General features: G+C 42.8%; 1 protein-coding gene across 1 annotated transcript in view; it reads left to right on the top strand.

Moving 5' to 3' along the window:
* The window catches only part of brf1b (BRF1 RNA polymerase III transcription initiation factor subunit b), a 475,772-nt gene that overhangs the window by 300,551 nt on the left and 151,877 nt on the right, over window positions 1–23,344 (top strand). Inside the window, exons 8-11 of the mRNA XM_060829498.1 lie at window positions 5,495–5,621; window positions 7,626–7,665; window positions 7,880–7,972; window positions 12,606–12,893. Coding sequence (XP_060685481.1) covers window positions 5,495–5,621; window positions 7,626–7,665; window positions 7,880–7,972; window positions 12,606–12,893 — 548 coding nt within the window. The remainder of the gene's footprint in view (window positions 1–5,494; window positions 5,622–7,625; window positions 7,666–7,879; window positions 7,973–12,605; window positions 12,894–23,344) is intronic.

Here is a 23,344-nt window from a genome sequence, read left to right as displayed (position 1 = left end):
CTCTTGCTGAGATATTTGTGTCATCGATAGTCACAGGCAAGGTGCCTGAAGACTGGAGGTTGGCTAACTTGGTGCCACTGTTTAAGAAGGGTGGTAAGGACAAACTAGGGAACTATAGACCAGATGAGCCTGACTTCGGTGGTGGGCAAGTTGTTGGAGGGAATCCTGAGGGACAGGATGTGTGTGTATTTGGAAAGGCAAGGACTGATTAGGGATAGTCAACATGGCTTTGTGCATGGGAAATCATGTCTCACAAACTTGATTGAGTTTTTGAAGAAGTAACAAAGAGGATTGATGAGGGCAGAGCAGTAGATGTGATCTATATGGACTTCAGTAAGGTGTTCGACAAGGTTCCCCATGAGAGACTGGTTAGCAAGGTTAGATCTCACGGAATACAGGGAGGATTGGCCATTTGGATATAGAACTAGCTCAAAGGTAGAAGACAGAGGGTGGTGGTGGAGGGTTGTTTTTCAGACTGGAAACCTGTGACCAGTGGAGTGCCACAAGGATCGGTGCTAAGTCCTCTATTTTTTGTCATTTATATAAATGATTTGGATGTGAGCATAAGAGATACAGTTAGTAAGTTTGCAGATGACACCAAAATTGGAGGTGTAGTGGACAGCAAAGAAGGTTACCTCAGATTCCAACAGGATCTGGACCAGATGGGCCAGTGGACTGAGAAATGGTAGATGGAGTTTAATTCAGATAAATGCGTTTTGGGAAAGCAAATCTTAGCAGGACTTACACACTTAATGGTAAGGTCCTAGGGAGTGTTGCTGAACAAAGCGACCTTGGAGTGCAGGTTCATAGCTCCTTGAAAGTGGGGTTGCAGGTAGATAGGATAGTGAAGAAGGCATTTGGTATGCTTTCCTTTATTGGTCAGAATATTGAGTACAGGAATTGGGAGGTCATGTTGTGGCTGTACAGGACATTGGTTAGGCCACTGTTGGAATATTGTGTGCAATTCTGGTCTTCTTCCTATTGGAAAGATGTTTTGAAACTTGAAAGGGTTCAGAAAAGATTTACAAGGATGTTGCCAGGTTTGAAGGATTTGAGCTATAAGGAGAGGCTGAGCGGGCTGGGGCTGTTTTCCCTAGAGTGTCAGAGGCTAAGGCATGTCCTTATTGAGATTTACAAAATCATGAGGGGCATGGATAGGGTATATAGGCAAAGTCTTTTCCCTGGGGTCGGGGAGTCCAGAACTAGAGGGCATAGATTTAGGGTGAGAGGGGAAAGATATAAAAGAGACCTAAGGGGCAATTCTTTCATGCAGAGGGTGGTACGTGTATGGAATGAGCTGCCAGAGGATGTGGTGGAGGCTGGTACAATTGCAACATTTAAGAGGCATTTGGATGGGTATATGGGTATAGGAAGGGTGGGCCAGGTGCTGGCAGGTGGGCCTAGATTGTGTTGGGATATCTGGTCGGCATGGAAGGGATGGACTGAAGGGTCTGTTTCCACGCTGTACATCTCTATGACTATGACTCTATCAGCCTTGCCCTTCACACGAACAGGAACATACTGCCTCTGAACACTTGTTCTCATTTTTAAAGGCCTCCCAATTCCCAACCATCCCTTTACTTGTGAGTAGCCTCCCCAATCAACTTTTGAAAGTTACTCTATTTCTCTATTTTGAAAAAACAATATGATTGCTTTAGAAGCAGATCAGAGGTTTGCTTACCTAATTCCTGGATCGAAGAGCCTTTTATTTGAGTTTAGAAGAACGCGAGGTGACCTTATCAAAACATAAAAGTTCCTGAAGGAACTTGATAGGTGGATAATGGTTGGATTTCCCTTCTTGTGGACAAGAGTACAACTAGGGGACACAATTTAAGAACAGTTGGTCTCCTATTTAAGTTGGAGATGAGAATATTTTCTCAGCTGGTTGTTAGTCTGAGAGTTCTATCCCTCATAAAACAGTGGAGGTGGGATTTATGTGGGCAACAGAATTGAGGGTTTTTGGGGGTGCAGACAAGGCAGTTGAGCTGAATTCACACAATCAGATCATTGAATGGTAGCAGAGGCTCAAAGGGCCAAATGGCCTACTTCTCCTTGGTTTGATGTCCCTAACTGGCTATCATATCTCGGCCGTTTTTAAAGGCAATTGAGCCAAATAAATGAAAGAATCAAATTAGACTTGAAATGTCAACTCCATCTCCACAGATCCTGCCAAACCTGCTTAGTATTTTCTGCATTTTGTGTTAGCTGCCTGTAGGCCCATACTGGTGAAGGCAGAAGTTTTGCATTCCTGAATGATGTTTGTGAATTTCTCCATTTTCAACAAAATCTGAAAAAATAACACTTTTTATTTCTATGCATACTTTTCACTGGCTTTTTACTTTTGGTGTTTGAAGTATTTCTAAACTTCCTCAGGAAGATTTGAACGTGCAATCTCTGGCTTCTTAGTCCTGTCTCATAATCACTTTCCTATCGTACCTATCTTTCACTATCTTAGAATCATGCATTGGTCTTTGATCTGTTTGTTTGACTCTGTCTATTGTCATCTCTATCTTCTGTGTAAAGACAGGTGCAATGCATTTACAGTACATAACGGAGCATCACATTCCCATATTTTCTCAAAGCAGTATACAATCAATCTGTTGCCTGTGTTTTTGGTGACAGCTAGCTTCTCAAACAGTGATCATTACAGGAGGTCATTCAGCTTACTGGGCTGTACCTCCATTCAGATTGACCATGCCTGATACGTATTTCATCTCCTTATAGCCACGTTTGCTCCATATCCAGTGATACATTTACTGATCCCAGGCTTGCAAACTCCGGTTGACCTGCAGCATCCAAAGTCTTATGTGGAAAACAATGCTCCTGCTTTTCATTTGGAAATAGTCCAGCTCTAACTTTAAGGTGCTGCCTTCTCTTTCTAGATTCAGCCACGCGAGGAAATAGTATTTTTGTTTTATTCATGGATTGAGGGCGTCACTGGCCAGGCCAGCCTTTATTGCCCATCCCTAATTACCCAGAGAGCTGTGGGTCTGGAGTCACATGTAGGCCAGACCAGGTATGGATGGCAGTTTCCTTCCCTAAAGGATATTAGTGATCCAGATGGGTTTTTCCAACAACCGCCAATGGTTTCATTATCATTATTTGACTCCTAATCTCGAATTTTTATGATTCAAATTTCAGCATCTGCCTTGGTTGAATTTGAACCCGGGTCCCCCGAACATTATCTGGGTCTCTGGATTAACAATCCAGGTGATAGTACGACTATATCTATTGTATCGATGTCTATTGCATCAACGCCTGCCTGCACTTTTTAAGTGCCTTGTGATGTTTTGAGGTGGTTAAAGGCATTACTTAAATACAAGTATTTGCCTTTGCTTCAACATTCTTAAATTAAAGAATATGACCAACCGGTCTGAATAATTTCATTCTTTCAGCCGTGGTACCATTCTGAGGAACCTGTGTTACAATTCTCTCAGGCCATGACTTAATTTCTGAGACATGGTCCCAGAGAAATGAGCAGTGTGACTCAAAATGGGGTCTGGCCAAGGCTGTCTGCTTTGTTCTTGAGAAAAAGTCAGCATTCAGCTGAACCTTTTTAATTGCTTCTGATACTTGTTCAGTAGCTTTCAGTAATGTGCGCCCATGACCAGCTTAATCCCTTTGCTGCTGCACTAATGTTCTCTCATCATTAAGAAATTATGATGATTTATCTTTCTCTGATTCAAAGTGAATGCCCTCACACTTGCGCACATTAAACTACATATGTTAGTTTTATTCATTCACTAAGTCTGTGTTGTGTTGCCAATTCCTGCCCTTATCTACGCAAGCTCCTGTACCTTCTAACATACTGTTACATACAAACCTAGATATGCAATTTTCTTTTTTTCCATCTAGACCATTGATACAAATGGTGAAAAGCTGTGTTCCTGGAATAATTGCTGGGGGAGCATCACTTGCCATATCCACTCAATCCAGATATATTCCCTTTGACTCAATAGTTACTTCCTAGCTCCCAAATAATTTGTGATCCACCTCACAAGTTTTCATCCAAATTCTTGCATTTTTCTCTTGCTTGCTTTTCCTTGAATAGAAACTTATTAAGTGCCTTTTGGAGGTTCATATAGACAGCATCCATTGATTTTCCATTATTCACAAACCCGTGACCTTCAAAAGAATATATTTATATTAATCAGTCATAATCTACACACTCTTTCTTATAAACACGCACAGATTCATATCAACTCTCTCTGACTAACTGTTATTTGCTACTATCACTGTCTCTGGTAGAGTCCAGTAACTGGTACAATTTATACTATACTGACGGGATTTAGTGAACAGGGTAACCAACCATCCTGTTTTTATGGCCCTGTCTTGTATATAGAAGAAAGGACATCAGTCAAGGGCTATTAATCCTAATTCTGTCATTCCATGAACACTCTTCCACTTATTTAACCTTGAGAGAAAAGTTTTGCCCAGAAATATGTTCATAGTGCGTTATATCTTGGAAAATGATCAGACAATAAGTTGATGGTGTGTGGATATCCGGTTTTATTTCAATGTTCCTCGTGTCAAATGTAGTTGTTTTTGTTCTTCATTAAGGCACTCCAATGCCAATGCTAGCATGTGTCTGGGATTGGCATCCTGACTAAATTTGTACATTTTCATGACATTTAAAGCCACACCTGTGCCTCCCTATACTTTGAAAGATCTTCCCAATTAGTTCCTCTTCCTGTCGCTTTCCCTATAGCTCTGCAAATCTTTTATTTCCTCAGTCTGCATTCCTCCCACTCTAAAATGTCAGTCCTGATGTTACTGCATGCTTGAGATGTGAAGCTGCAGTCTGTTGAGAGAACTGTTCCTTCAAGCCTATTCTATTCAGTCTGTATGTGATTATGGTATCATGGGCTCTTGCAGCCTCTCATCACCTGGGTATCTGTTACCACAAGTGTAGTTAGTTCTTTCAGCTTGCCTTGTTAAACAAGCTATAATTAACATTAATATTGTGGTAGCCTTCAGCTTCCCTTCTCAGTAGGAAGGTGGTGTAACAAATAGTGACACTCCCCCACTCAAGAGCTGTGAACAGGGTTGGGGGATGGGCTGGGAGGATCAGATATGCTCCTAATCAGCAGTACATAGAGCGAAAACAACAACTTTGACAGCGTTAACATGGTGGTGCATCTTAAAATGTTTCACAGGAGCTGATAGGACTCAGAGTTACATAAGGGGATATTAGGTCAGATAACCAAAAGCTTGGTTAAAGAGGAATGGTTTAAGGAGCCTCTTAAAAGCGGAAAATAATGCAGAGATGTGCTGGGAGGGTGTTCCAGAGCCTGGAGACTTAGTAACTGACAGAATAGCCAGAATTGAAAATTAGGGATGACAGGAACTAGAGGAGTTGCAGATGTCTTTCAGGGTGTCACATTGTTAACTGTTCACCATTGAGTAGTATATAGCTATCATAACCATCTCCACAGGAAGACATAGATGGATGTTGAAACCTTTTCAGCGACTTTTTTTTAAACTTCTGTTGTAGGCTTAATGAATTTGAAGAGACACCAACCAGCCAGTTAACAATCGACGAGTTTATGAAGATTGATTTGGAGGAAGAGTGTGACCCACCTTCATTCACAGCAGGAAAGAGAAAGATTCGGCTGCAACAGGTAACTGTATTATAATTGGGAGAGAGAGACTAGAGTGGTGCCTTTTGATAAACGCTTTTAATTCTTCACTCTTTTCTTTACTCCATTTTTGAAGATTTGACTCTTAAGTTGAGGTATGATTCCTCAGTGACCAGCTCTTCTTAAGTACCACACCCCAAGTGACTGATTACAGGGTGACCACAGTTCAGCAGAGACTCGTCAGCACCTTACCTAACATTAGGACCAGACTTCTCAGCAGATTGCATGAGAAATTTCATCAAAGATCGTCAGGCAGTGCCTTCCAAACCCATGACCACCTCCATCTAGAAGGACAAGTGCAGCAGCTATATGGAAACACCATCCCCTGCAAGTTTTCCTCCAAGCCATTCACCATGCCGACTTGGAAATATGTCGCCGTTCCTTCACTGTCACTGGGTCAAAATCCTGACGTTCCATCCCTCGGGACATTGTGGGTCAACTTACAGCATGCAGACTGGGGGAAGGTAGCTGAGAAAGCAATAGTCAGATGAAGGTGATGAAGAAGGTGATAGGTCGTCGCTGAGGGTGGAGCGGATAGATGGGAATGGTGATGGACAGGTCAAGAGGACAGTGCCGTGTTGGAATCTTGGGACTGGGATAATGTGGGGAGAGGGGAAATGAGGAAACTAGTGAAATCCACATTGATCCCGTGTGGTTGCAGGGTCCCAAGGCAAAATATGGGGCATTCTTCCTCCAGCACTGGGTGGTAAGGGTTTGGCGATGGAGGAGGCCCAGGACCTGCATGTCCTTGACAGTGTGGGAGGGGGAATTGAAGCGTTCAGCCACAGGGCAGTGGGGTTGGTTGGTGCGGTGACCCTCCTCGAATGCTGACTGACCTGCTGTGCTTTTTCAGCACCACACTCTCGACTCTGTCCACTGGAACCAGTTTCTCCTTGATTACTCAAGTGCAAGTCCTAAGATTTTGAATGCTTTTATTAAATCTTTCTTTGTCCTTTTCTGTTCAAAAGAGAACAATTCCAGCTTTTCTCTCCATTGATTGGAAATCCCTTACATTGGATGTCTGTTCCAGTCCTGAGCTGAGCAGGTGTAACACCATTCTGACTCCTGCTCCCTCATCAGGTCAACTGATTTCAATAAGCTATGGCTAGACTGAAACCTTCCTGTCGTTTAGACTCAGTATGGCATCATGGGCTTGTTCACATGGAGATCTTTTTCTTTTTAAAAGCAAAATATCACAGAAAACAAAAATATAAAAAAAGTGTTCATGCACTCACCCACCTTTTGGATCAATTACAGTGAAGATCTGTAATAGAAAACCATCAAAGATGTTTTTCTGTTGAAAATGGTTTCTATTTTAAAAGTACATTACAGTTTCAAGTTAATGTCTGTATCTGTAGAAGTTATCTTGCCTGCATTGTATTTATAATGAAATCCTTTACCAATTACTTTTACATTGAGTGATGAGCTGTGATTTCCTCAATGGCATATGGTCCAGATAAAGTTGTCTGCCTTTTTATCGGTGGCTGAACTGAAAACATGACATGGGATTTTTTTTTTTCAAAATACTGATGGGGAAGTTCTCTGGTTCTCACCTCCTCACTTGGCTCCTGCATGGCTTAGCTGGCAGAGGGATAGTGAAAGAGATTTGCCTTTCATTATTTAAGGATGTCTCAAAGCGCTGCTATAATGTAAGCAGTGTGGGAGCCAATTACATATAAAGCAAGCTCCCAAAGATAGCAGTGAGATAAGTGACCTTGTTTCTGGATGTTTGGTGATGTTGATTTTTGCATAAATATTGTTCAGGACCTTGTTAACGCATTTCTGCACTTCTTCAAAATAGTGTTGTGAGATCTTTTATCTGGGGGCACGTGGGACCTTGGTCTAATATCTGAAAGAACATACCTTCGAGAGTGTGGCTCTCCCTCTATTGCATTGGAAGTGTCAGCCTTGAATATGTACTCAGGTCTAATAAATCATTTGCAGAAATGGCTGAATATGTGTAAATTAATTATTGTTTTATTTCAGCTGGAGCAAGAACTCTCCAAAAAATTGGTGGATTTTGAAGGTAATTGAACATCATTCCCCTTCTCTGTCTCTCTTCCTAAACCCCTCTCCCTCTCTTTCTCTCTTTTTTTAACATGTTCACTTGAGTCTAACCCTGCCTCCCCAAACCTTTCCCAACTTCTGGCAATGAAGAGTTCAATTTCATAGATGGTTATTCATAGGTTAGTTTTCATAGTGTGCATTTTAAAAATAAAAATTACGTTGATATTTTGCAGGTGAAATCGCAAGTTATCAAGATGAGATTGAGACAGAACTGGAGATCACTCGACCAAGGTATCGAGGAGCTTATGCTAACTATGCTAAAGGAGGTATGTACACACAACAAATTGCTTTTTTTGAGTGGCTGTTGAGGGCTTAATTGTATAGTAATAAAATTTTAATATGCCATTTACCATGAATACAGGCAGTATTCATCACCTCCCTCAAGTGACTATTTTTCATGGACTCTGAAATGTGGAGCTTCATGGCTCTTCCTAGACTGACTTACTCATACTTACTAATAGAAGCAGCCTTCAAGATTAGACCACCAAGACCTGTTACAACACATCCACCTATCCTGTCCTCATAAAGCAGTGTTAGGATGAAAGTCCCTGTGATTTGACCTCCAGTGCTTGAACCTCAGGAAGGGTAAACGATGTTATTGCTGTGAATCAAACTTTTAAATGGCTAACTGCTATAAGTGGACAGATTGGAGTTTCAAGTTGTTTTCCATGAGAGTAGCCTACATGATTGGGAGCAGATGTTCGAAGGTAAAAGGATGGCTGGAAAATGGGAAGCCTTCAGGAATGAGATAACGAGAATCCAGAAAAAGTATATTCCTGTCAGGGTAAAAGGGAAGGCTGGTAGGTATAGGGAATGCTGGATGACTAAAGAAATTGAGGGTCTGGTTAAGAAAAGGAAGGAAACATATGTCAGGTACAGACAGGATAGATCGAGTGAATCCTTAGAAGAGTATAAAGGCAGTAGGAGTATACTTAAGAGGAAAATCAGGAGGGCAAAAAGGAGACATAAGATAGCTTTGGCAAATAGAATTAAGGAAAATCCAAAGGGTTTTTACAAATACATTAAGGACAAAACGGTAACTAGGGAAAGAATAGGACCCCTCAAAGATCAGCACTGCAGCCTATGTGTGGAGCTGCAGAAAATGGGGGAGATACTAAATGAGTATTTTGTATCAGTATTTACAGTGGAACAGGATATGGCAGATATAGAATGTAGAGAAATAGATGGTGACATCTTGCAAAATGTCCAGATTACAGAGGAGGAAGTGCTGGATGTCTTGAAATGGGTAAAGGTGGATAAATCCCCAGGACCTGATCAGGTGTACCCCAGAACTCTGTGGGAAGCTGGAGAAGTGATTGCTGGGCCTCTTGCTGCGATATTTGTGTCATCGATAGTCACAGGTGGGGTGCCGGAAGACTGACGATTGGCTAATGTGGTGCCACTGTTTAAGAAGGGTGGTAAGGACAAGCCAAGGAACTACAGACCAATGAGCCTGAGGTCGGTGGTGGACAAGCCATAGAGATGTACTGCATGGAAACAGACCCTTCAGTCCAACCCATCCATACCGACCAGATATCCCAACCCAATCTAGTCCCACCTGCCAGCAGCCGGCCCATATCCCTCCAAACCCTTCCTATTCATGTACCCATTCAAATGCCTCTTAAATGTTGCAATTGTACCAAACTCCACCACATCCTCTGGCAGCTTGTTCCATACATGTACCACCCTCTGTGTGGAAAGAGTTGCCCCTTAGGTCTCTTTTATATCTTTCCCCTCTCACCCTAAACCTATGCCCTCTAGTTCTGGACTCCTCCACCCCAGGGAAAAGACTTTGTCTATTTACCCTATCTATGCCCCTCATAATTTTGTACACCTCTATAAGGATGCTCCAGGGAAAACAGCCCCAACCTGTTCAGCCTCATCCTGTAGCTCAGATCCTCCAACCCTGGTAACATCCTTGTAGATCTTTTCTGAACCCTTTCAAGTTTCACAACATCTTTCCGATAGGAAGGAGACCAAAATTTACGCAATATTCCAACAGTTGCCTAACCAATGTCCTGTACAGCCGCAACATGACCTCCCAACTCCTGTATTCAATACTCTGACCAATAAAGAAAAGCATACCAAACACTTTCTTCACTATCCTATCTACCTGCGACTCCACTTTCAAGGAGCTATGAACCTGCACCCCAAGGTCTCTTTGTTCAGCAACACTCCCTAGGACCTTACCATTAAGTGTATAAGTCCTGCTAAGATTTGCTTTGTTGGAGAGAATCCTGAGGGAGAGGATGTGTGTGTATTTGGAAAGGCAAGGACTGATTAGGGATAGTCAACATGGCTTTGTGCGTGGGAAATCATGTCTCACAAACTTGATTTTGTTTTTTGAGGAAGTAACAAAGAGGATCGATGAGGGCAGAGCAGTAGATGTGATCTATACGGACTTCAGTAAGGCATTCGACAAGGTTCCCCATGGGACATGGTGAGCAAGGTTAGATCTCACGGAATACAGGGAGAACTAGCCATTCGGATACAGAACTGGCTCAAAGGTAGAAGACAGAGGGTGGTGGTGGAGGGTTGTTTTTCAGACTGGAGGCCTGTGACCAGTGGAGTGCCACAAGGGCTGGTGCTGGGTCCTCTACTTTTTGTCATTTACATAAATGATTTGGCTGTGAGCATAAGAGGTACAGTTAGTAAGTTTGCAGATGACACCAAAATTGGAGGTGTAGTGGACAGTGAAGATGGTTACTTCAGATTACAACAGGATCTGGACCAGATGGACCAATGGGCTGAGGAGTGGCAGATGGGGTTTAATTCAGATAAATGCGAAGTTCTTTATTTTGGGAAAGCAAACCTTAGCAGGACTTATACACTTAATGGTAAGGTCCTAGGGAGTGTTGCTGAACAAAGAGACCTTGGAGTACAGGTTCATAGCACCTTGAAAGTGGAGTCACAGGTAGATAGGATAGTGGAAAAGGTGTTTGGTATGCTTTTCTTTACTGGTCAGAGTATTGAGTACAGGAGTTGGGAGGTCATGTTGCGGCTGTACAGGACATTGGTTAGGCCACTGTTGGAATATTGCGTGCAATTCTGGTCTCCTTCCTATCGGAAAGATGTTGTGAAACTTGAAAGGGTTCAGAAACGCTTTACAAGGATGTTGCCAGGGTTGGAGGATTTGAGCTATAGGGAGAGGCTGAATAACACTGGGGCTGTTTTCCCTGGAGCGTCAGAGGCTGAGGGGTGACCTTATAGAGGTGTACAAAATCATGAGGGACATAGATAGGATAAATAGACAAAGTCTTTTCCCTGGGGTCGGGGAGTCCAGAACTAGAGGGCATAGTTTTAGGGTGAGAGGGAAAAGATACAGAAGAGACCTAAAGAGCATCTTTTTCACGCAGCGGGTGGTACGTGTGTGCAATGAGCTGCCAGAAGAACTGGTGGAGTTTGGTACAATTGCAACATTTGGATGGGTACATGAATAGGAGAAAGTGAGGACTGCAGATGCTGGAGATCAGAGCTGAAAATGTGTTGCTGGAAAAGCGCAGCAGGTCAGGCAGCATCCAAGGAGCAGGAGAATCGACATTTCAGGCATGAGCCCTGAAGAAGGGCTTATGCCCGAAACGTCGATTCTCCTGCTTCTTGGATGCTGCCTGACCTGCTGCGCTTTTCCAGCAACACATTTTCAGCTGGGTATATGAATAGGAAGGGTTTGGAGAGATATGGGCCGGGTGCTGGCAGGAGGGACTAGGTTGAGTTGGGATATCTGGTCGGCATGGATGGGTTGGACCGAAGGGTCTGTTTCCATGCTGTACATCTCTATGACTAATGTGGTGTGTGAATAACCAATAATTTTATCATTGTTTCAAAAAAACGGGACTTGCCCTAGGTCACTATTCCTCCACATACTATTTCAGAAACACATTTGATTTGATTTACTATTGTCACATGTATCTAGGTACAGTGAAAAATGTTGTTTTGTATGCAGTACATACAAAGTTGAATTTTTTCCACTCTATGGAAGATAGTACAATGAAGGGTATGTAGGTTAGTCTTATCTTAGAGTAGGAAAAAAAGGCTGGCATAATATCGAGGGCCGAAGGGCCTAAACTGTGCTGTTCTATGTTCTATACACACTAGCCAGTAATCTCAATGTAGGATCTTGAGTTCCATGGTGAAAAGGTCTTTCCTCCCAACTCCTCAACGTTCTGCCCCTTACTTTAAATCTCTGCCTCCTTGTCATTGATCCCTTCGTCAATGGGAAAATTTCTTCCTGTCTGCCTTATCTATGCCCCTCAATTTATATATCTTAATCGTGTCCTCTCTCAGTCTCCTCCGTTCCAAGCAAAATAACCCCAGTCTGTCCAATCTCTGCCTAAGCAATGTCCTGGTAAATCTCCTCCGCACTTTCTCCAGTGCTACCACATTCCTCCTATAACATGGATTTCCAAACTGCACACAATAGCCCAGCTGTGGCCTATCTGATCTTTTATGCAGTTCCAGCATTACCTCCCTGCTCTTAAACTCTATGCCTGAAGTGTGTCATATGCCTTCTTAACTACTTTATCTGATAATTTCAGGAACCGGTAGATACATGTGGTGAGGTCCCCCTCATCCTAAGTGCTCAGATGGCCGAAGGGCCTGTTCCTGTGTTGTATCATGCTTTGTTTTTCCCCGGCGTCCTACTGCTCAACATGTATTCATTTGCCTTGTTTGTATATATCACCAATGTATATACAGGTAGGATATATGTACAACAGCAGATAGCCAGGTGTGAACAACAAACTGTAATTTAATCAAGGTGTTGATATGAATAAAATTGTAAAAAGACCAGTTAAGCTGTCTCGTAAATTAGATTTTGCAAAGGGACTCAGTAGTTCCTGAATCACTGGCTATTTGCAAACTGTTTTCTTTTTGTCTCACTGGAAAAGTACTGTGTTCCAGATACTCTGGATGATGGAGCCTCAGTAACCTCCAGTGGATTAGGTGAGGAAGAGGGTGAGGATGAAGAGCTGACAGCAGTCGCAAACCATCTCAACAAGGATTTCTGTGATGACTTCCTCAATGAAGAGCGGCCAAAAGAGAATGATAAAACAGAGGAGGAGAAAGAATCAGAGCCTCTACCCAAACCCCCAAATATATCCTCTCTGTTAGGCCCCCTCCCTACCGCAGCTAGCCTTGGCCTGAAGGAGTCCATTGAAGAGTGTATAGCAGCTGATGAACCTGAGTCAGGTAAGTGGACTTAACGTTCATGACTCTGTCTATAATGCAGTAGGAATGTGCTGCCTGCAAATTTGAAACTACATGGTGATTTGGATGAGAAAATAATATCACACACAGTTATGAGTCATTCTATCTCTGCACTGTGACTAACTAAGTGAGCCCGCCTGTGCTGTGCACCTGAGCTCTCGCGCACTGCTGCCAATTCAATAATATTTCAGTTTTCAAGTAGTATAATAAGTTCTTTAAAGTTGAAAACTGAACAATTGACTCGATCGCTGATTCTTCTCGTTCTGGACCCTTGCACGCTGTGATGTAATTGCTCCACCGTTGTCAGCTGTGTCACCCCTGAGTTCTGCTATTCTCACCCCATCCCCTCTCCTCCCCCAAACTCATTGCCTCCCTTTTCTCCTTTGAGATCTTCCTTAAAAACTCACTTCTTTGACAAGCTTTAACTTGCCTGGTCTATTAGCACCTAAAGTGGCTTGGCATCAGTATTTTTGGATAATGCTGCTGTGAAGTCTCATGGGACATTTTGCTACATTTAAAGAAGCTTTATAAAAAATATTGTTAGGAGGGCATTGTTTAAGCCCAAGACTACTAAAAATGATATTTGTGGTCCACTGATTTTCTGCGCAGTTGCCTACCTTGCTTGTGCATTGTTCCTCAGTGCTGTATTTCTGCAGCTGTTTACACCGCTGGAAATGGAAAAATGCTTCCAATAATATATAACGGAGAGAATTGTTGGGGTTTTTTGTTGACATCTCCAATGTATCTTTCTCAGCTTTAATATCTTCTGTAGATCTGTTGGTTACACATGTTCAAAGGGAAAAGTATTTGAAAATGAAGAAATATTTCTCTGTTGAGCTGAGCGCGTAATGCAGTAAGCTTTATGTACTGGAAGCTACACAATAATAGACAGAACCGTGTTCTTTGCAGACAGAAAGAACAAGCACTACGCTAGTTTCAACTCAACAGAATAAGCAACAGCCATTCTTTGGTTAATTTCTCAGGGTAATGTCTTGACCAATCAATCTATTAGTGTAAAAATGTAGGTATTTTCTATTTAACCTGTGCAAAGATGTTAATAAGCATTTCTGGAGCAGGTGGACTTGAACCTGAGAGTCCTGATTCAAAGATAGGGACATACTATTGTACTATGAGTGACCCATTGGGACAGAGTTCAACCTGTTCAGTGATGTCATGATGCACCTTTGGAGCACGTAAGAGTTGAATACATACATCCAGGCTGAGACATAGGGACGTTACCACTGTGCCACAAGGGCTTGAATGATGACAATTTGAACAAAACCTGGCAATTAACTGTCAATCATCATTAATTGGTGTATTAATGGAAATGCCTCCACCAATCTGAGTCTAACTTCCAACGAATCAGCACTGTCCTCTCATACCGCATGAATGTTGGGTTTGTTCCTTTAATAGCATCCTCATAAGTGTCCTGATGAGCACAGAGTTAAAAGATTCCATAAAGTGTGTTTATTTCTCAGCAATGCTCAAGTTGTGCATGACCAAATGACTACTTCTGCTGTGTTGTGTTTGCTTGGTTTTGAGAAGGTGTGTGTATACTTTTTCTGTATGGTTGTCCACACTGAAGTACGCAGACGTATTCATATCGCTCAATATGTGGTATGCAGCAGTAAAGTAAAAGTTGATACATTCAGCTTTAGGTCTGGTGACATGATGGAATTCTGGAGTTTCTTGTACAGGAGACATGCGGTGGGTCTTGGCAGGCTAATTGACTCTGGAAGCCAGCACAGTCGTTGGTCCCCCAATTCCTACAGTGGACCCAGACATGGTGCTGGTTAATGATCAATGGTACAATCCCAATCTGTTCTGTCCCTATGCCTCCAGTACAGGTGTAAGAGGCTGAGACTGCCTGTAGTTCCACATCTGTTAAATGTTCACTGACGGAACAGATGGATGAAGTGAATTTAAAGTCATATCTTTAAATTCCAGATCATGGTTATCCACTCTTTGGTCTCCTTAATGAGATTATTGACTCTTAATCACTTGTGACTGTGATTTCTTTTCCCGCATGGAACTTGGTTGAAGAGTTTCAGCTGAAGTTGCATACGCCTGAACTGAATCAAACAACTTAGGCATTGACATATAAACCTCTGTTTAAAAATATGAAGGTACACACATATGATTCTATGATCTATAAACAGTCATGAAGGTAGTAAAAGCAATCTTTTAATATTTTTAAGATGTAAGTAGATAGATTCTTGATGAGCAGGGAAATGCAAGGTTATCTGGGGTGGGCTGAAATCTGGAGCTCTCAGAGCAGTCAGGATTTAATTGAGTGATGGAACAGGTTCAAAGTGTCGAATGGCCTGCTCCTCCTCTGGTGTAATCCAGCTGCTGTGCTTCAGTCCATCCTGTTCTCTCATGGTTTTCTAAGTGAGGAGGAAAAACAAAATATGTCACTTAAACTGCTGAATTCAAGAATGCTGAGTAATTCTTGCTCATAACTTCTTAGCTCAAGGTATTTTTTTATATAGCCTAAAGGTTTTAGTCCTGGCTCAATGTATTATGCATCTCCACCACTGGAGTGAGAAAGTCATGGGTTGTGCATATAATCTGGGCTGACACACTCAGTGCTGCATGGTGAAGGGATGACTGGAAAATGGGAAGCCTTCAGGAATGAGATAACGAGAATCCAAAGTATATTCCTGTCAGGGTGAAAGGAAAGGGTGCAGGTAAAAGGAATACTGGATGGCCAAAGAAATTGAGGGTTTGGTTCAGAAAAAGAAGGAAGCATATGTCAGGTACAGACAGGATCGATCGGGGGAATCCTTAGGAGAGTATAAAGGCAGTAGGAGTATACTTAAGAGGGAAATCAGGAAGGCAAAATGGGGAAATGAGATAGCTTTGGTAAATAGAGTTAAGGAGAATCCAAAGGGTTTTTACAAATGCATTAAGGACAAAAGATTAACTAGAGAGAGAGAGAGTAAAGGGCCCCTCAAAGATCAGCAAGGTGGCCTTTGTGTGGAGCCGCAGAAGATGGGGGAGTTACTAGACGAGTATTTTGCATCAGTATTTACTGTGAAAAAGGACATGGAAGATATAGAATGTAGGGAAATAGATGGTGACATCTTGCAAAATGTCCATATTACAGAGGAGGCAGTGCTGGATGTCTTGAAACGGGTAAAGGTGGATAAATCCCCAGGACCTGATCAGGTGTACCCTAGAACTCTGTGGGAAGCTAGAGAAGTGATTGCTGGGCCTCTTGCTGAGATATTTGTGTCATCAATAGTCACAGGTGGGGTGCCGGAAGACTGGCGATTGGCTAATGTGGTGCCACTGTTTATGAAGGGTGGTAAGGACAAGCCAAGGAACTACAAACCAGTGAGCTTGATGTTGGTGGTGGACAAGTTAGAGTTATAGAGATGTACTGCATGGAAACAGACCCTTCAGTCCAACCCGTCCATGCCGACCAGATATCCCAACCCAATCTAGTCCCACCTGCCAGCACCCGGCCCATATCCCTCCAAACCCTTCCTATTCATATACCCATCCAAATGCCTCTTAAATGTTGCAATTGTACCAGCCTCCACCACATCCTCTGGCAGCTCGTTCCATGCACGTGCCACCCTCTGTGTGATCTGAAAGATGTTGTGAAACTTGGAAGGGTTCAGAAAAGATTTACAAGGATGTTGCCAGGGTTGGAGGATTTGAGCTATAGGGAGGGGCTGAACAGGCTGGGGCTGTTTTCCCTGGACCGTTGGAGGCTGAGATGTGACCTTATAGAAGTTTTAAAAATTGTGAGTGACATGGATAGGGTAATGGTTCTGTTCGCCGAGCTGGAAGTTTTTGTTGCAAACGTTTGGCGAACAGAACCACTACAACAAGCACCCGAGCTACAAATCTTCGCACAACCTTTGAATGGATCGGGTAAATAAACAAGGTCTTTTCCCTGGGGTGGGGTAGTCCAGAACTAGAGGGGCATAGGTTTAGGGTGAGAGGGGAAAGATATAAAAGGGACCTAAGGGGCAACGTTTTCAGACAGTGGGTAGTATGTGTATGGAATGAGCTGCCAGAGGAAGTGGTGAAGGTTAGTACAATTGCAACATTTTAAAGGCATCTGAATGGGTATATGAATAGAAAGGATTTGGAGGGTTATGGGCCGGGTGCTGGCAGGTGGGACTAGATTGGGTTGGGATATCTGGTCGGCATGGACGGGTTGGACTGAAGGGTCTGTTTCCATGCAGTACATCTCTATGACTCTATGAATGAGTGCTGTGCTGTCAGAAATCTGTCTTTCAGATGAGGTGTTAAACCAAGGTCCAAATGTTTGTGAATGTTCCCATGGTCACTCATTCAAAAAGAGGCAAATTCTCAGGCTGTCCTGACCAATATTTATTCCTTGTAAAGACTACTTCTATTTATTTTTGGAAGGTGAACTAAAATGGGCAAAGATGCTTTAAACCATGGAAATTGTAAGAAAAGGTTTTAAAAACCAATTACTGGAGCATATTGAAAATTGTATATCTGATGATGCCTTATCAGAGTAGTGAAGAAGTCTCGACAAACTGTTAGTCTTCAGGACAATTGTGCCAGTCTTTTGATTGATGTTTTAATCAACAGCAGTTGTCGTGGACTCGGGAGAACTCAGCATGGTAACTGCCTCTTGACTAGGCAGGTGTCTACAGCTTTGTATGTAGGTGCTCAGTGGTTAGCACTGCTGCCTCACAGTGCCAGGAACCTGGGTTCGATTCCAGCCTCGGGTGACTGTATGTGTAGAGTTTGCACGTTCTCCCCGTGTCTGTGTGGGTTTCCTTCGGATGCTCTGGGTTCCCCTCTCAATCCAAAGATATGCAGGTTAAGTAGATTGGCCATGGGAAATTGCCTATAGTGTTAGGTGTATTAGTCAGAGAGAAATGGGTCTGCGTGGGTTACTCTTCAGAGGATCGATGTGGACTTGTTGGGCCAAATGGCCTGTTTCCACACTGCCGGAAATCCAATCCATTTTAACCGACTGCAGGAATATCCAGCCTGCAAAGTGAAATCATCCATCTCTCTCTCTCTCTCTCTCTCTATCTCTCTCCCTGTCTCCGTGTTGTGTGGAGAAGTAAAAGCAAATTCCCAGAAGCTAGTTACTTTTCCTCACCTTTCCCCTGTAAGCTGCTCTGTTTGCAAATACCATGTTGAAAGCCAAAAAGGAAAACCCACCTTCAGAGGCAGTGAAAAGCTGAATTTTCAGCCAGTGAATGCGAGACTGAGAATTTTATATATCCACAGTCTCATATCCTCAGCAAAAAGTTGAAAGGAACCGAAAGATAAAAGCTGATGGACATCTGCAGTTCAAACTGCTGTTATCAAACTCTATTTCTCTGATTTTCTTTTTCGGTCCACCCATAATATTTATTTCTTTTCTTTTTTTGTATCAGTAAATATGTGTGAATGGGAATTTTTGAAAGGAGTGGTGGAGGAGGAGGAATGGACCCGGTGGCTCCCTGAGCTTGTTCTGCCATTCAGTAACTTCATGCCAAAGATTCACAACTCTGAGCAAAAAAGAAAAGCTTCATTATAATCATTATAATCCTAAATGATTGATCCTTTATTGTGAGACAGTGACCCTATGTTCTCGATTCCAAGGGAAACGTGTGTGCTTACCCTGTCAAGTCCCTTCACAATCTTAATGTTTCCACACTTGGCTTTGATTCTGTAACCCTTGTACCTTTGTTCAATAGAACGTATCATTCTCAACTGGCTACCCGACTGGCTTGATGTCCATACACAGCCAGAAGTTGATACTAAGCTAGGAAGATGAGGACAGTCCTGGGTTTGAGCTCTGAACTTGTCTGGTTAAATTACCTACTTTCTGCCTTGGTTAAAAACAGTTTGATTACGATACATAGTTATTTTGTTTTTACGAGAGAAATCTAAACTGCATATTGTTTTAATCTGAATTAGATTGCCAGATAGTAATAGGCTATTCTGCAATTTAGTACACTATTCACATTGATGATGAGGCGGGGAATAGTGTGGCTTGATTTAAAGTGCACTATCCCCAATGAGTCACGAAATCCTCAACCAGTTGTTAAAATTTACTTTGTGGACGTGTGCTTTGCACAGATTGATTGCACCTTTTGCCACATTATAGCAATGCATGCATTTTGAAATACTTCTTTGTCTGTAGAGTACATTGTCAAAGAGTGCATTAGGAAACCTTGAAAGACAGTGCGTTAGATGAATGCAAATTAGTTGTTAAAGCTTTCTTGTCTGCTATCTGTAGACCTTTAAATTTTACTGACAAAGTCCTGGGTAGTTGAAATGCTTTGAGTTCGGTTGCAAGTGATGTACAGAGGCCAGTGACATCCGAATGGACAGAGCTGCAAGGCCAGTCACTGTGCAAATGATATTGCCGGTGTTGAACCAACGCTGTCTCCCAGAAAGTGAAGCTCCCAGAAATATTCTGCAACGAAGATGGTTAGGTATTTACCCAACTAAAAGTCCCCACGTCGGCATCCTTCCTCATCCCTCCCTCTGTTCACCAACTTTGCAATAATACTTTCAAGATCAATTGGATGATGAGAGACAGACTTTATTATATGGCTGGAAAACTTTGTGCAATGACAGCTCCAGCTATTGGTTCTGAAAGGCTGGATGGAAGAAAGCTGGAGACAAAAGAGGATTTCTGCCGATTCTGCCAGTTTGCGATTTTTGAGGAGATTTGTTGCTCAGGTTGAGGTTCAGGTTGGAAGGTTGCTCACTGAGCTGGAAGATTTGTTTTCAGATGTTTCATCACTATGCTAGGTAACATTATCAGTTAACCTCCGGCGAAACTTCACTAGCATGGTGCCAAAACATCTGAAAACAAACCTGCCAGCTCAGCGAGCAAACTTACAACCTGAATCCTGCCAGTTCCTGCAGAGTGTGCAACATTCCTGTTTGAATTAACGCTTCCTTTTCTGTCGACCCATTTCTGTGGGCTAGTTATCAGTCTGCTTTCAGGCTTCCCTGGTTTTGTTGGGGAACAGCTGAAGTAGCCGAAGTATGGTGATAACCCTGCTCCATTTCACTTTTAATCCTCTCGTTAAATGCTTACTGATGGCAGCTCCTCCTCACAGGAAAGGAAGAATGTGGGATCAGAAGGAGGTCATTCAGCCCATCAAGCCTGATCTGCTTCTCAAGATCTTGATTGATCTTTAACTTAACTCTAAGCTGTATGAAAACATAAGAAATAGGAGCAGGAATGGACCCCTTGGCCCCCTGAGCTTGTTCTGCCATTCAGTACTTCAGGCCAAAGATTCACAACTCTGAGTGAAAAAGAAGCTTTAAATGATTGTTCCTTTATTGTAAGACAGTGACCCTATGTTCTTGATTCCAAGGTGTTTACCCTGTCAAGTCCCTTCACAATCTTGTATGTTTCCACACTTGGCTTTGATTCTGTAACCCTTGTTCAACAGAACGTATCATTCTCAACTGGCGACCCCACTGGCTTGATGTCCATACACAGCCAGAAGTTGGGCTGGGCTAGGCAGATGAGAACAGACCCGGGTTTCAGCCCTGAACTTGTCTGGTTAGATGACCTTAGCAAAGCAGCAATTGAGATGCAAAATCAGAAATTGCTGGAAAAACCCAGCAGTCAAGCAACATCTGTGGAAAGAAAGCAGAGTTAACATTTCAGATCCAGTGACCAGTGTAAGGTGCATGTGGATTAATATTAAGTTGGGCTATCGGTTGCAGCTTGTCTGTGATGCTCACCAGGATTGAATGTCCAGCTGGCACAGCTTGCTTACATACACAGAGATAAAGGACATTTTAATGAGGTGCTGCTGGGTTGCTTGTGTTCAAGGAGGTCTGCCCCAGTGAGAGCCCACATTTCCAGGGAAGGAAATAGTAGGTGGCTCTATAGAAGGTGCGGAAAATCATTCTCACTTCTGTTGAGACCTGCACTTGGATGAAGTGAGTTCCTGTGGCTGTAAGGTGTGAACTGTATTGTGTCCATTCAGTAAAATGCCACAGCTTTGATTCTTCATTAGGCTGTTGATGAGTTGTGACTGTCTGTCTGTGACCAGTAAAGTCTCATTGTTCTGCAAGAGAGAAAACTATTCGTTCTGTAACTGTGGGAGGTCTAGATCAGAGTGGTGCTGGAAAATTTGTGTCCTGTCAGCATCTGTGGCTGTTAGTGTTTGTAAACTGCTCTACAGTTGGCATCTCTCTCAGAGCACCATCCGTTTCAATAGTGGACTAGGGAAGTAAATACTGTTAGACCTGAGGTGTGTGGTTGTTTTGGGTTCCTATCAACCTCACTAGATTCCTTAATGCTGCTGCCTTTTCTATGCCCCCCTCCATCAACTTCTTTTTTCCCAATTTTATCCCTTTCCTCTGTTCTGAGCAACAATAACTTAGATTTATATAGCACTTTCAGAGTGGTAAAATATTAGATGATTAGATTACTTACAGTGTGGAAACAGGCCCTTCGGCCCAACAAGTCCACACCGAGCCACCAAAGCGCAACCCACCCATTCCCCTACATTTACCCCTTACCTAACACTACGGGCAATTTAGCATGGCCAATTCACCTGACCTGCACATCTTTGGACTGTGGGAGGAAACCGGAGCACCCGGAGGAAACCCACGCAGACACGGGGAGAATGTGCAAACTCCACACAGTCAGTCACCTGAGGCAGGAATTGAACTCGTGTCTCTTACGCTGTGAGGCAGCAGTGCTAACTACTGTGCCACCGTGCTGCCCACTTTGCACTTTGCAGAGTGTGACCACTGTGCCACATAAGGAGATGTTTGATCAGAGAAGTAGAATTTTAAAGAATGTCTTCAAGGAGCGAGAGAGAGAGGGAAGTGAGGCAACCTATGCAGAAAATTCCAGAGCCTGGGGTTCAGAAAGTCAAAACCATAGGCACCAGTGCTGGGATGATGAGCAAAAGGTCTGACATTCAAGGCAAGGAATACCGGAAAGGGTACAGCTATTCTTTCATTCATAGAATGTGGGCATCTGACTGGACAGCATTTATCCCTAATTGCTCAGAGGACTGTTAAGAGTCAAACACACTGCTGCAGGTCTGTTGTCCAGTTTAGGCCAAACCAGGTAAAGACAGCAGATTTCATTCCCTAAAGGATTTTATTGAACCAAATGGGGTTTTTACAACAATTGACAGTGGTTAGATGGTCATCCTTATATGAATGTTTTATTCCAGATTTTAATGGAATTCAATATCTGCGGTGGGATTCAAACCCATGTCCCCAGAATATTAACATCGGCTCTTTCCTAGTAGCCCAGTGACAGTCCCCATTTAGGGGAGGCAGTGACATAATGTTTGATGCAAGGCTATGGAGAAATTTGAATAAGTGTAATTGAACTTTTCTAGATAGTGATGTCTCTGAACTGGTTGCTCTCATACAACAAGCTTGATGATGAATTTTAGCAGGTGCTTTTGACCATCTTGGGAATCAGAGTTGAGTTAGATTCTATTGTTATGCACTGCATGGTTTCACTGGGGCCTAATTGTCTTCGTGTATTGGCCATTTGCATACTTTCAATAGGATTTTGCTGCAGGAATTGAGGCTTTTTCCCTCTTCCCCATCATTAATTTGGTGACTCTAAGGCTATTAACAACTCTGGTATGGCCTGATCTATTGAGTGCATAAGCCCACGGCACTGTCAGGAGAAGTGCAGAACTTCATTTAATTATCTTTTGACCCCATTTAGACTATTCGCTACCCTGATAATTTATTCACAAATCGGATTACCCTTTGGCTGACTTCTAGTTTGCTCCTGACTTCTTGATTTTTAATTTGTTCCCTTGGCATTTGTTCCTTTACCAAGGTTAGTGTTTTTCATATAGTGGTGATTCCTCTACCACTGTTAACTTTACATTCTATATCTGTTTGGTACTGTGCTGATCAGAAGATGTGTCACACAAGTCTGATGCCTACCATGTATTTATAAACTACCTATTTCTGCACATTGTTAATCAGAGAATAGATTATAATATAATTATTTAAGCTCTGGACGTCTTGAGTGTGGATATCTATTGTAGCTTTCTATGTGTGGGTATTGAGCTATGGACAGCCATTGTGTGCATCCAGCTGCAGAATTCCTGTCAGCGGACATGCAACTGTAAAGGTAAAAATTTCATTTTTATTGAATTCAAATTGGTGTTCAACCACAGGCATTGGAAGGTGGACACGGTGGCACAGCGGCTCAATGGTTAGCACTGCTGCCTGACAGCACTAGGACCGGGTTCGATTCCCACCTCGGGCAACTCTCTGTGTGGGGTTTGCACATTCTCCCCATGTCTGTGTGGGTTTCCTCCCATAATCCAAAGACATGCAGGTCAGGTGAATTGGCCAGGTTAAATTGCCCATAGTGTTAGGCACATTAGTCAGGGGTGAATACAGGGTAGGGGAATGGGTCTGGGTGGGTTACTGTTCAGAGGGTCAGTGTGGACTTATTGGGCCAAAGGGCCTGTTTC

Source organism: Hemiscyllium ocellatum, chromosome 8, assembly GCF_020745735.1.
Source record: "Hemiscyllium ocellatum isolate sHemOce1 chromosome 8, sHemOce1.pat.X.cur, whole genome shotgun sequence".
Lineage (NCBI taxonomy): Eukaryota > Metazoa > Chordata > Chondrichthyes > Orectolobiformes > Hemiscylliidae > Hemiscyllium > Hemiscyllium ocellatum.
Note: the sequence above shows the minus strand (reverse complement) of the source record. Positions and strands in the feature narration are given on the sequence as shown.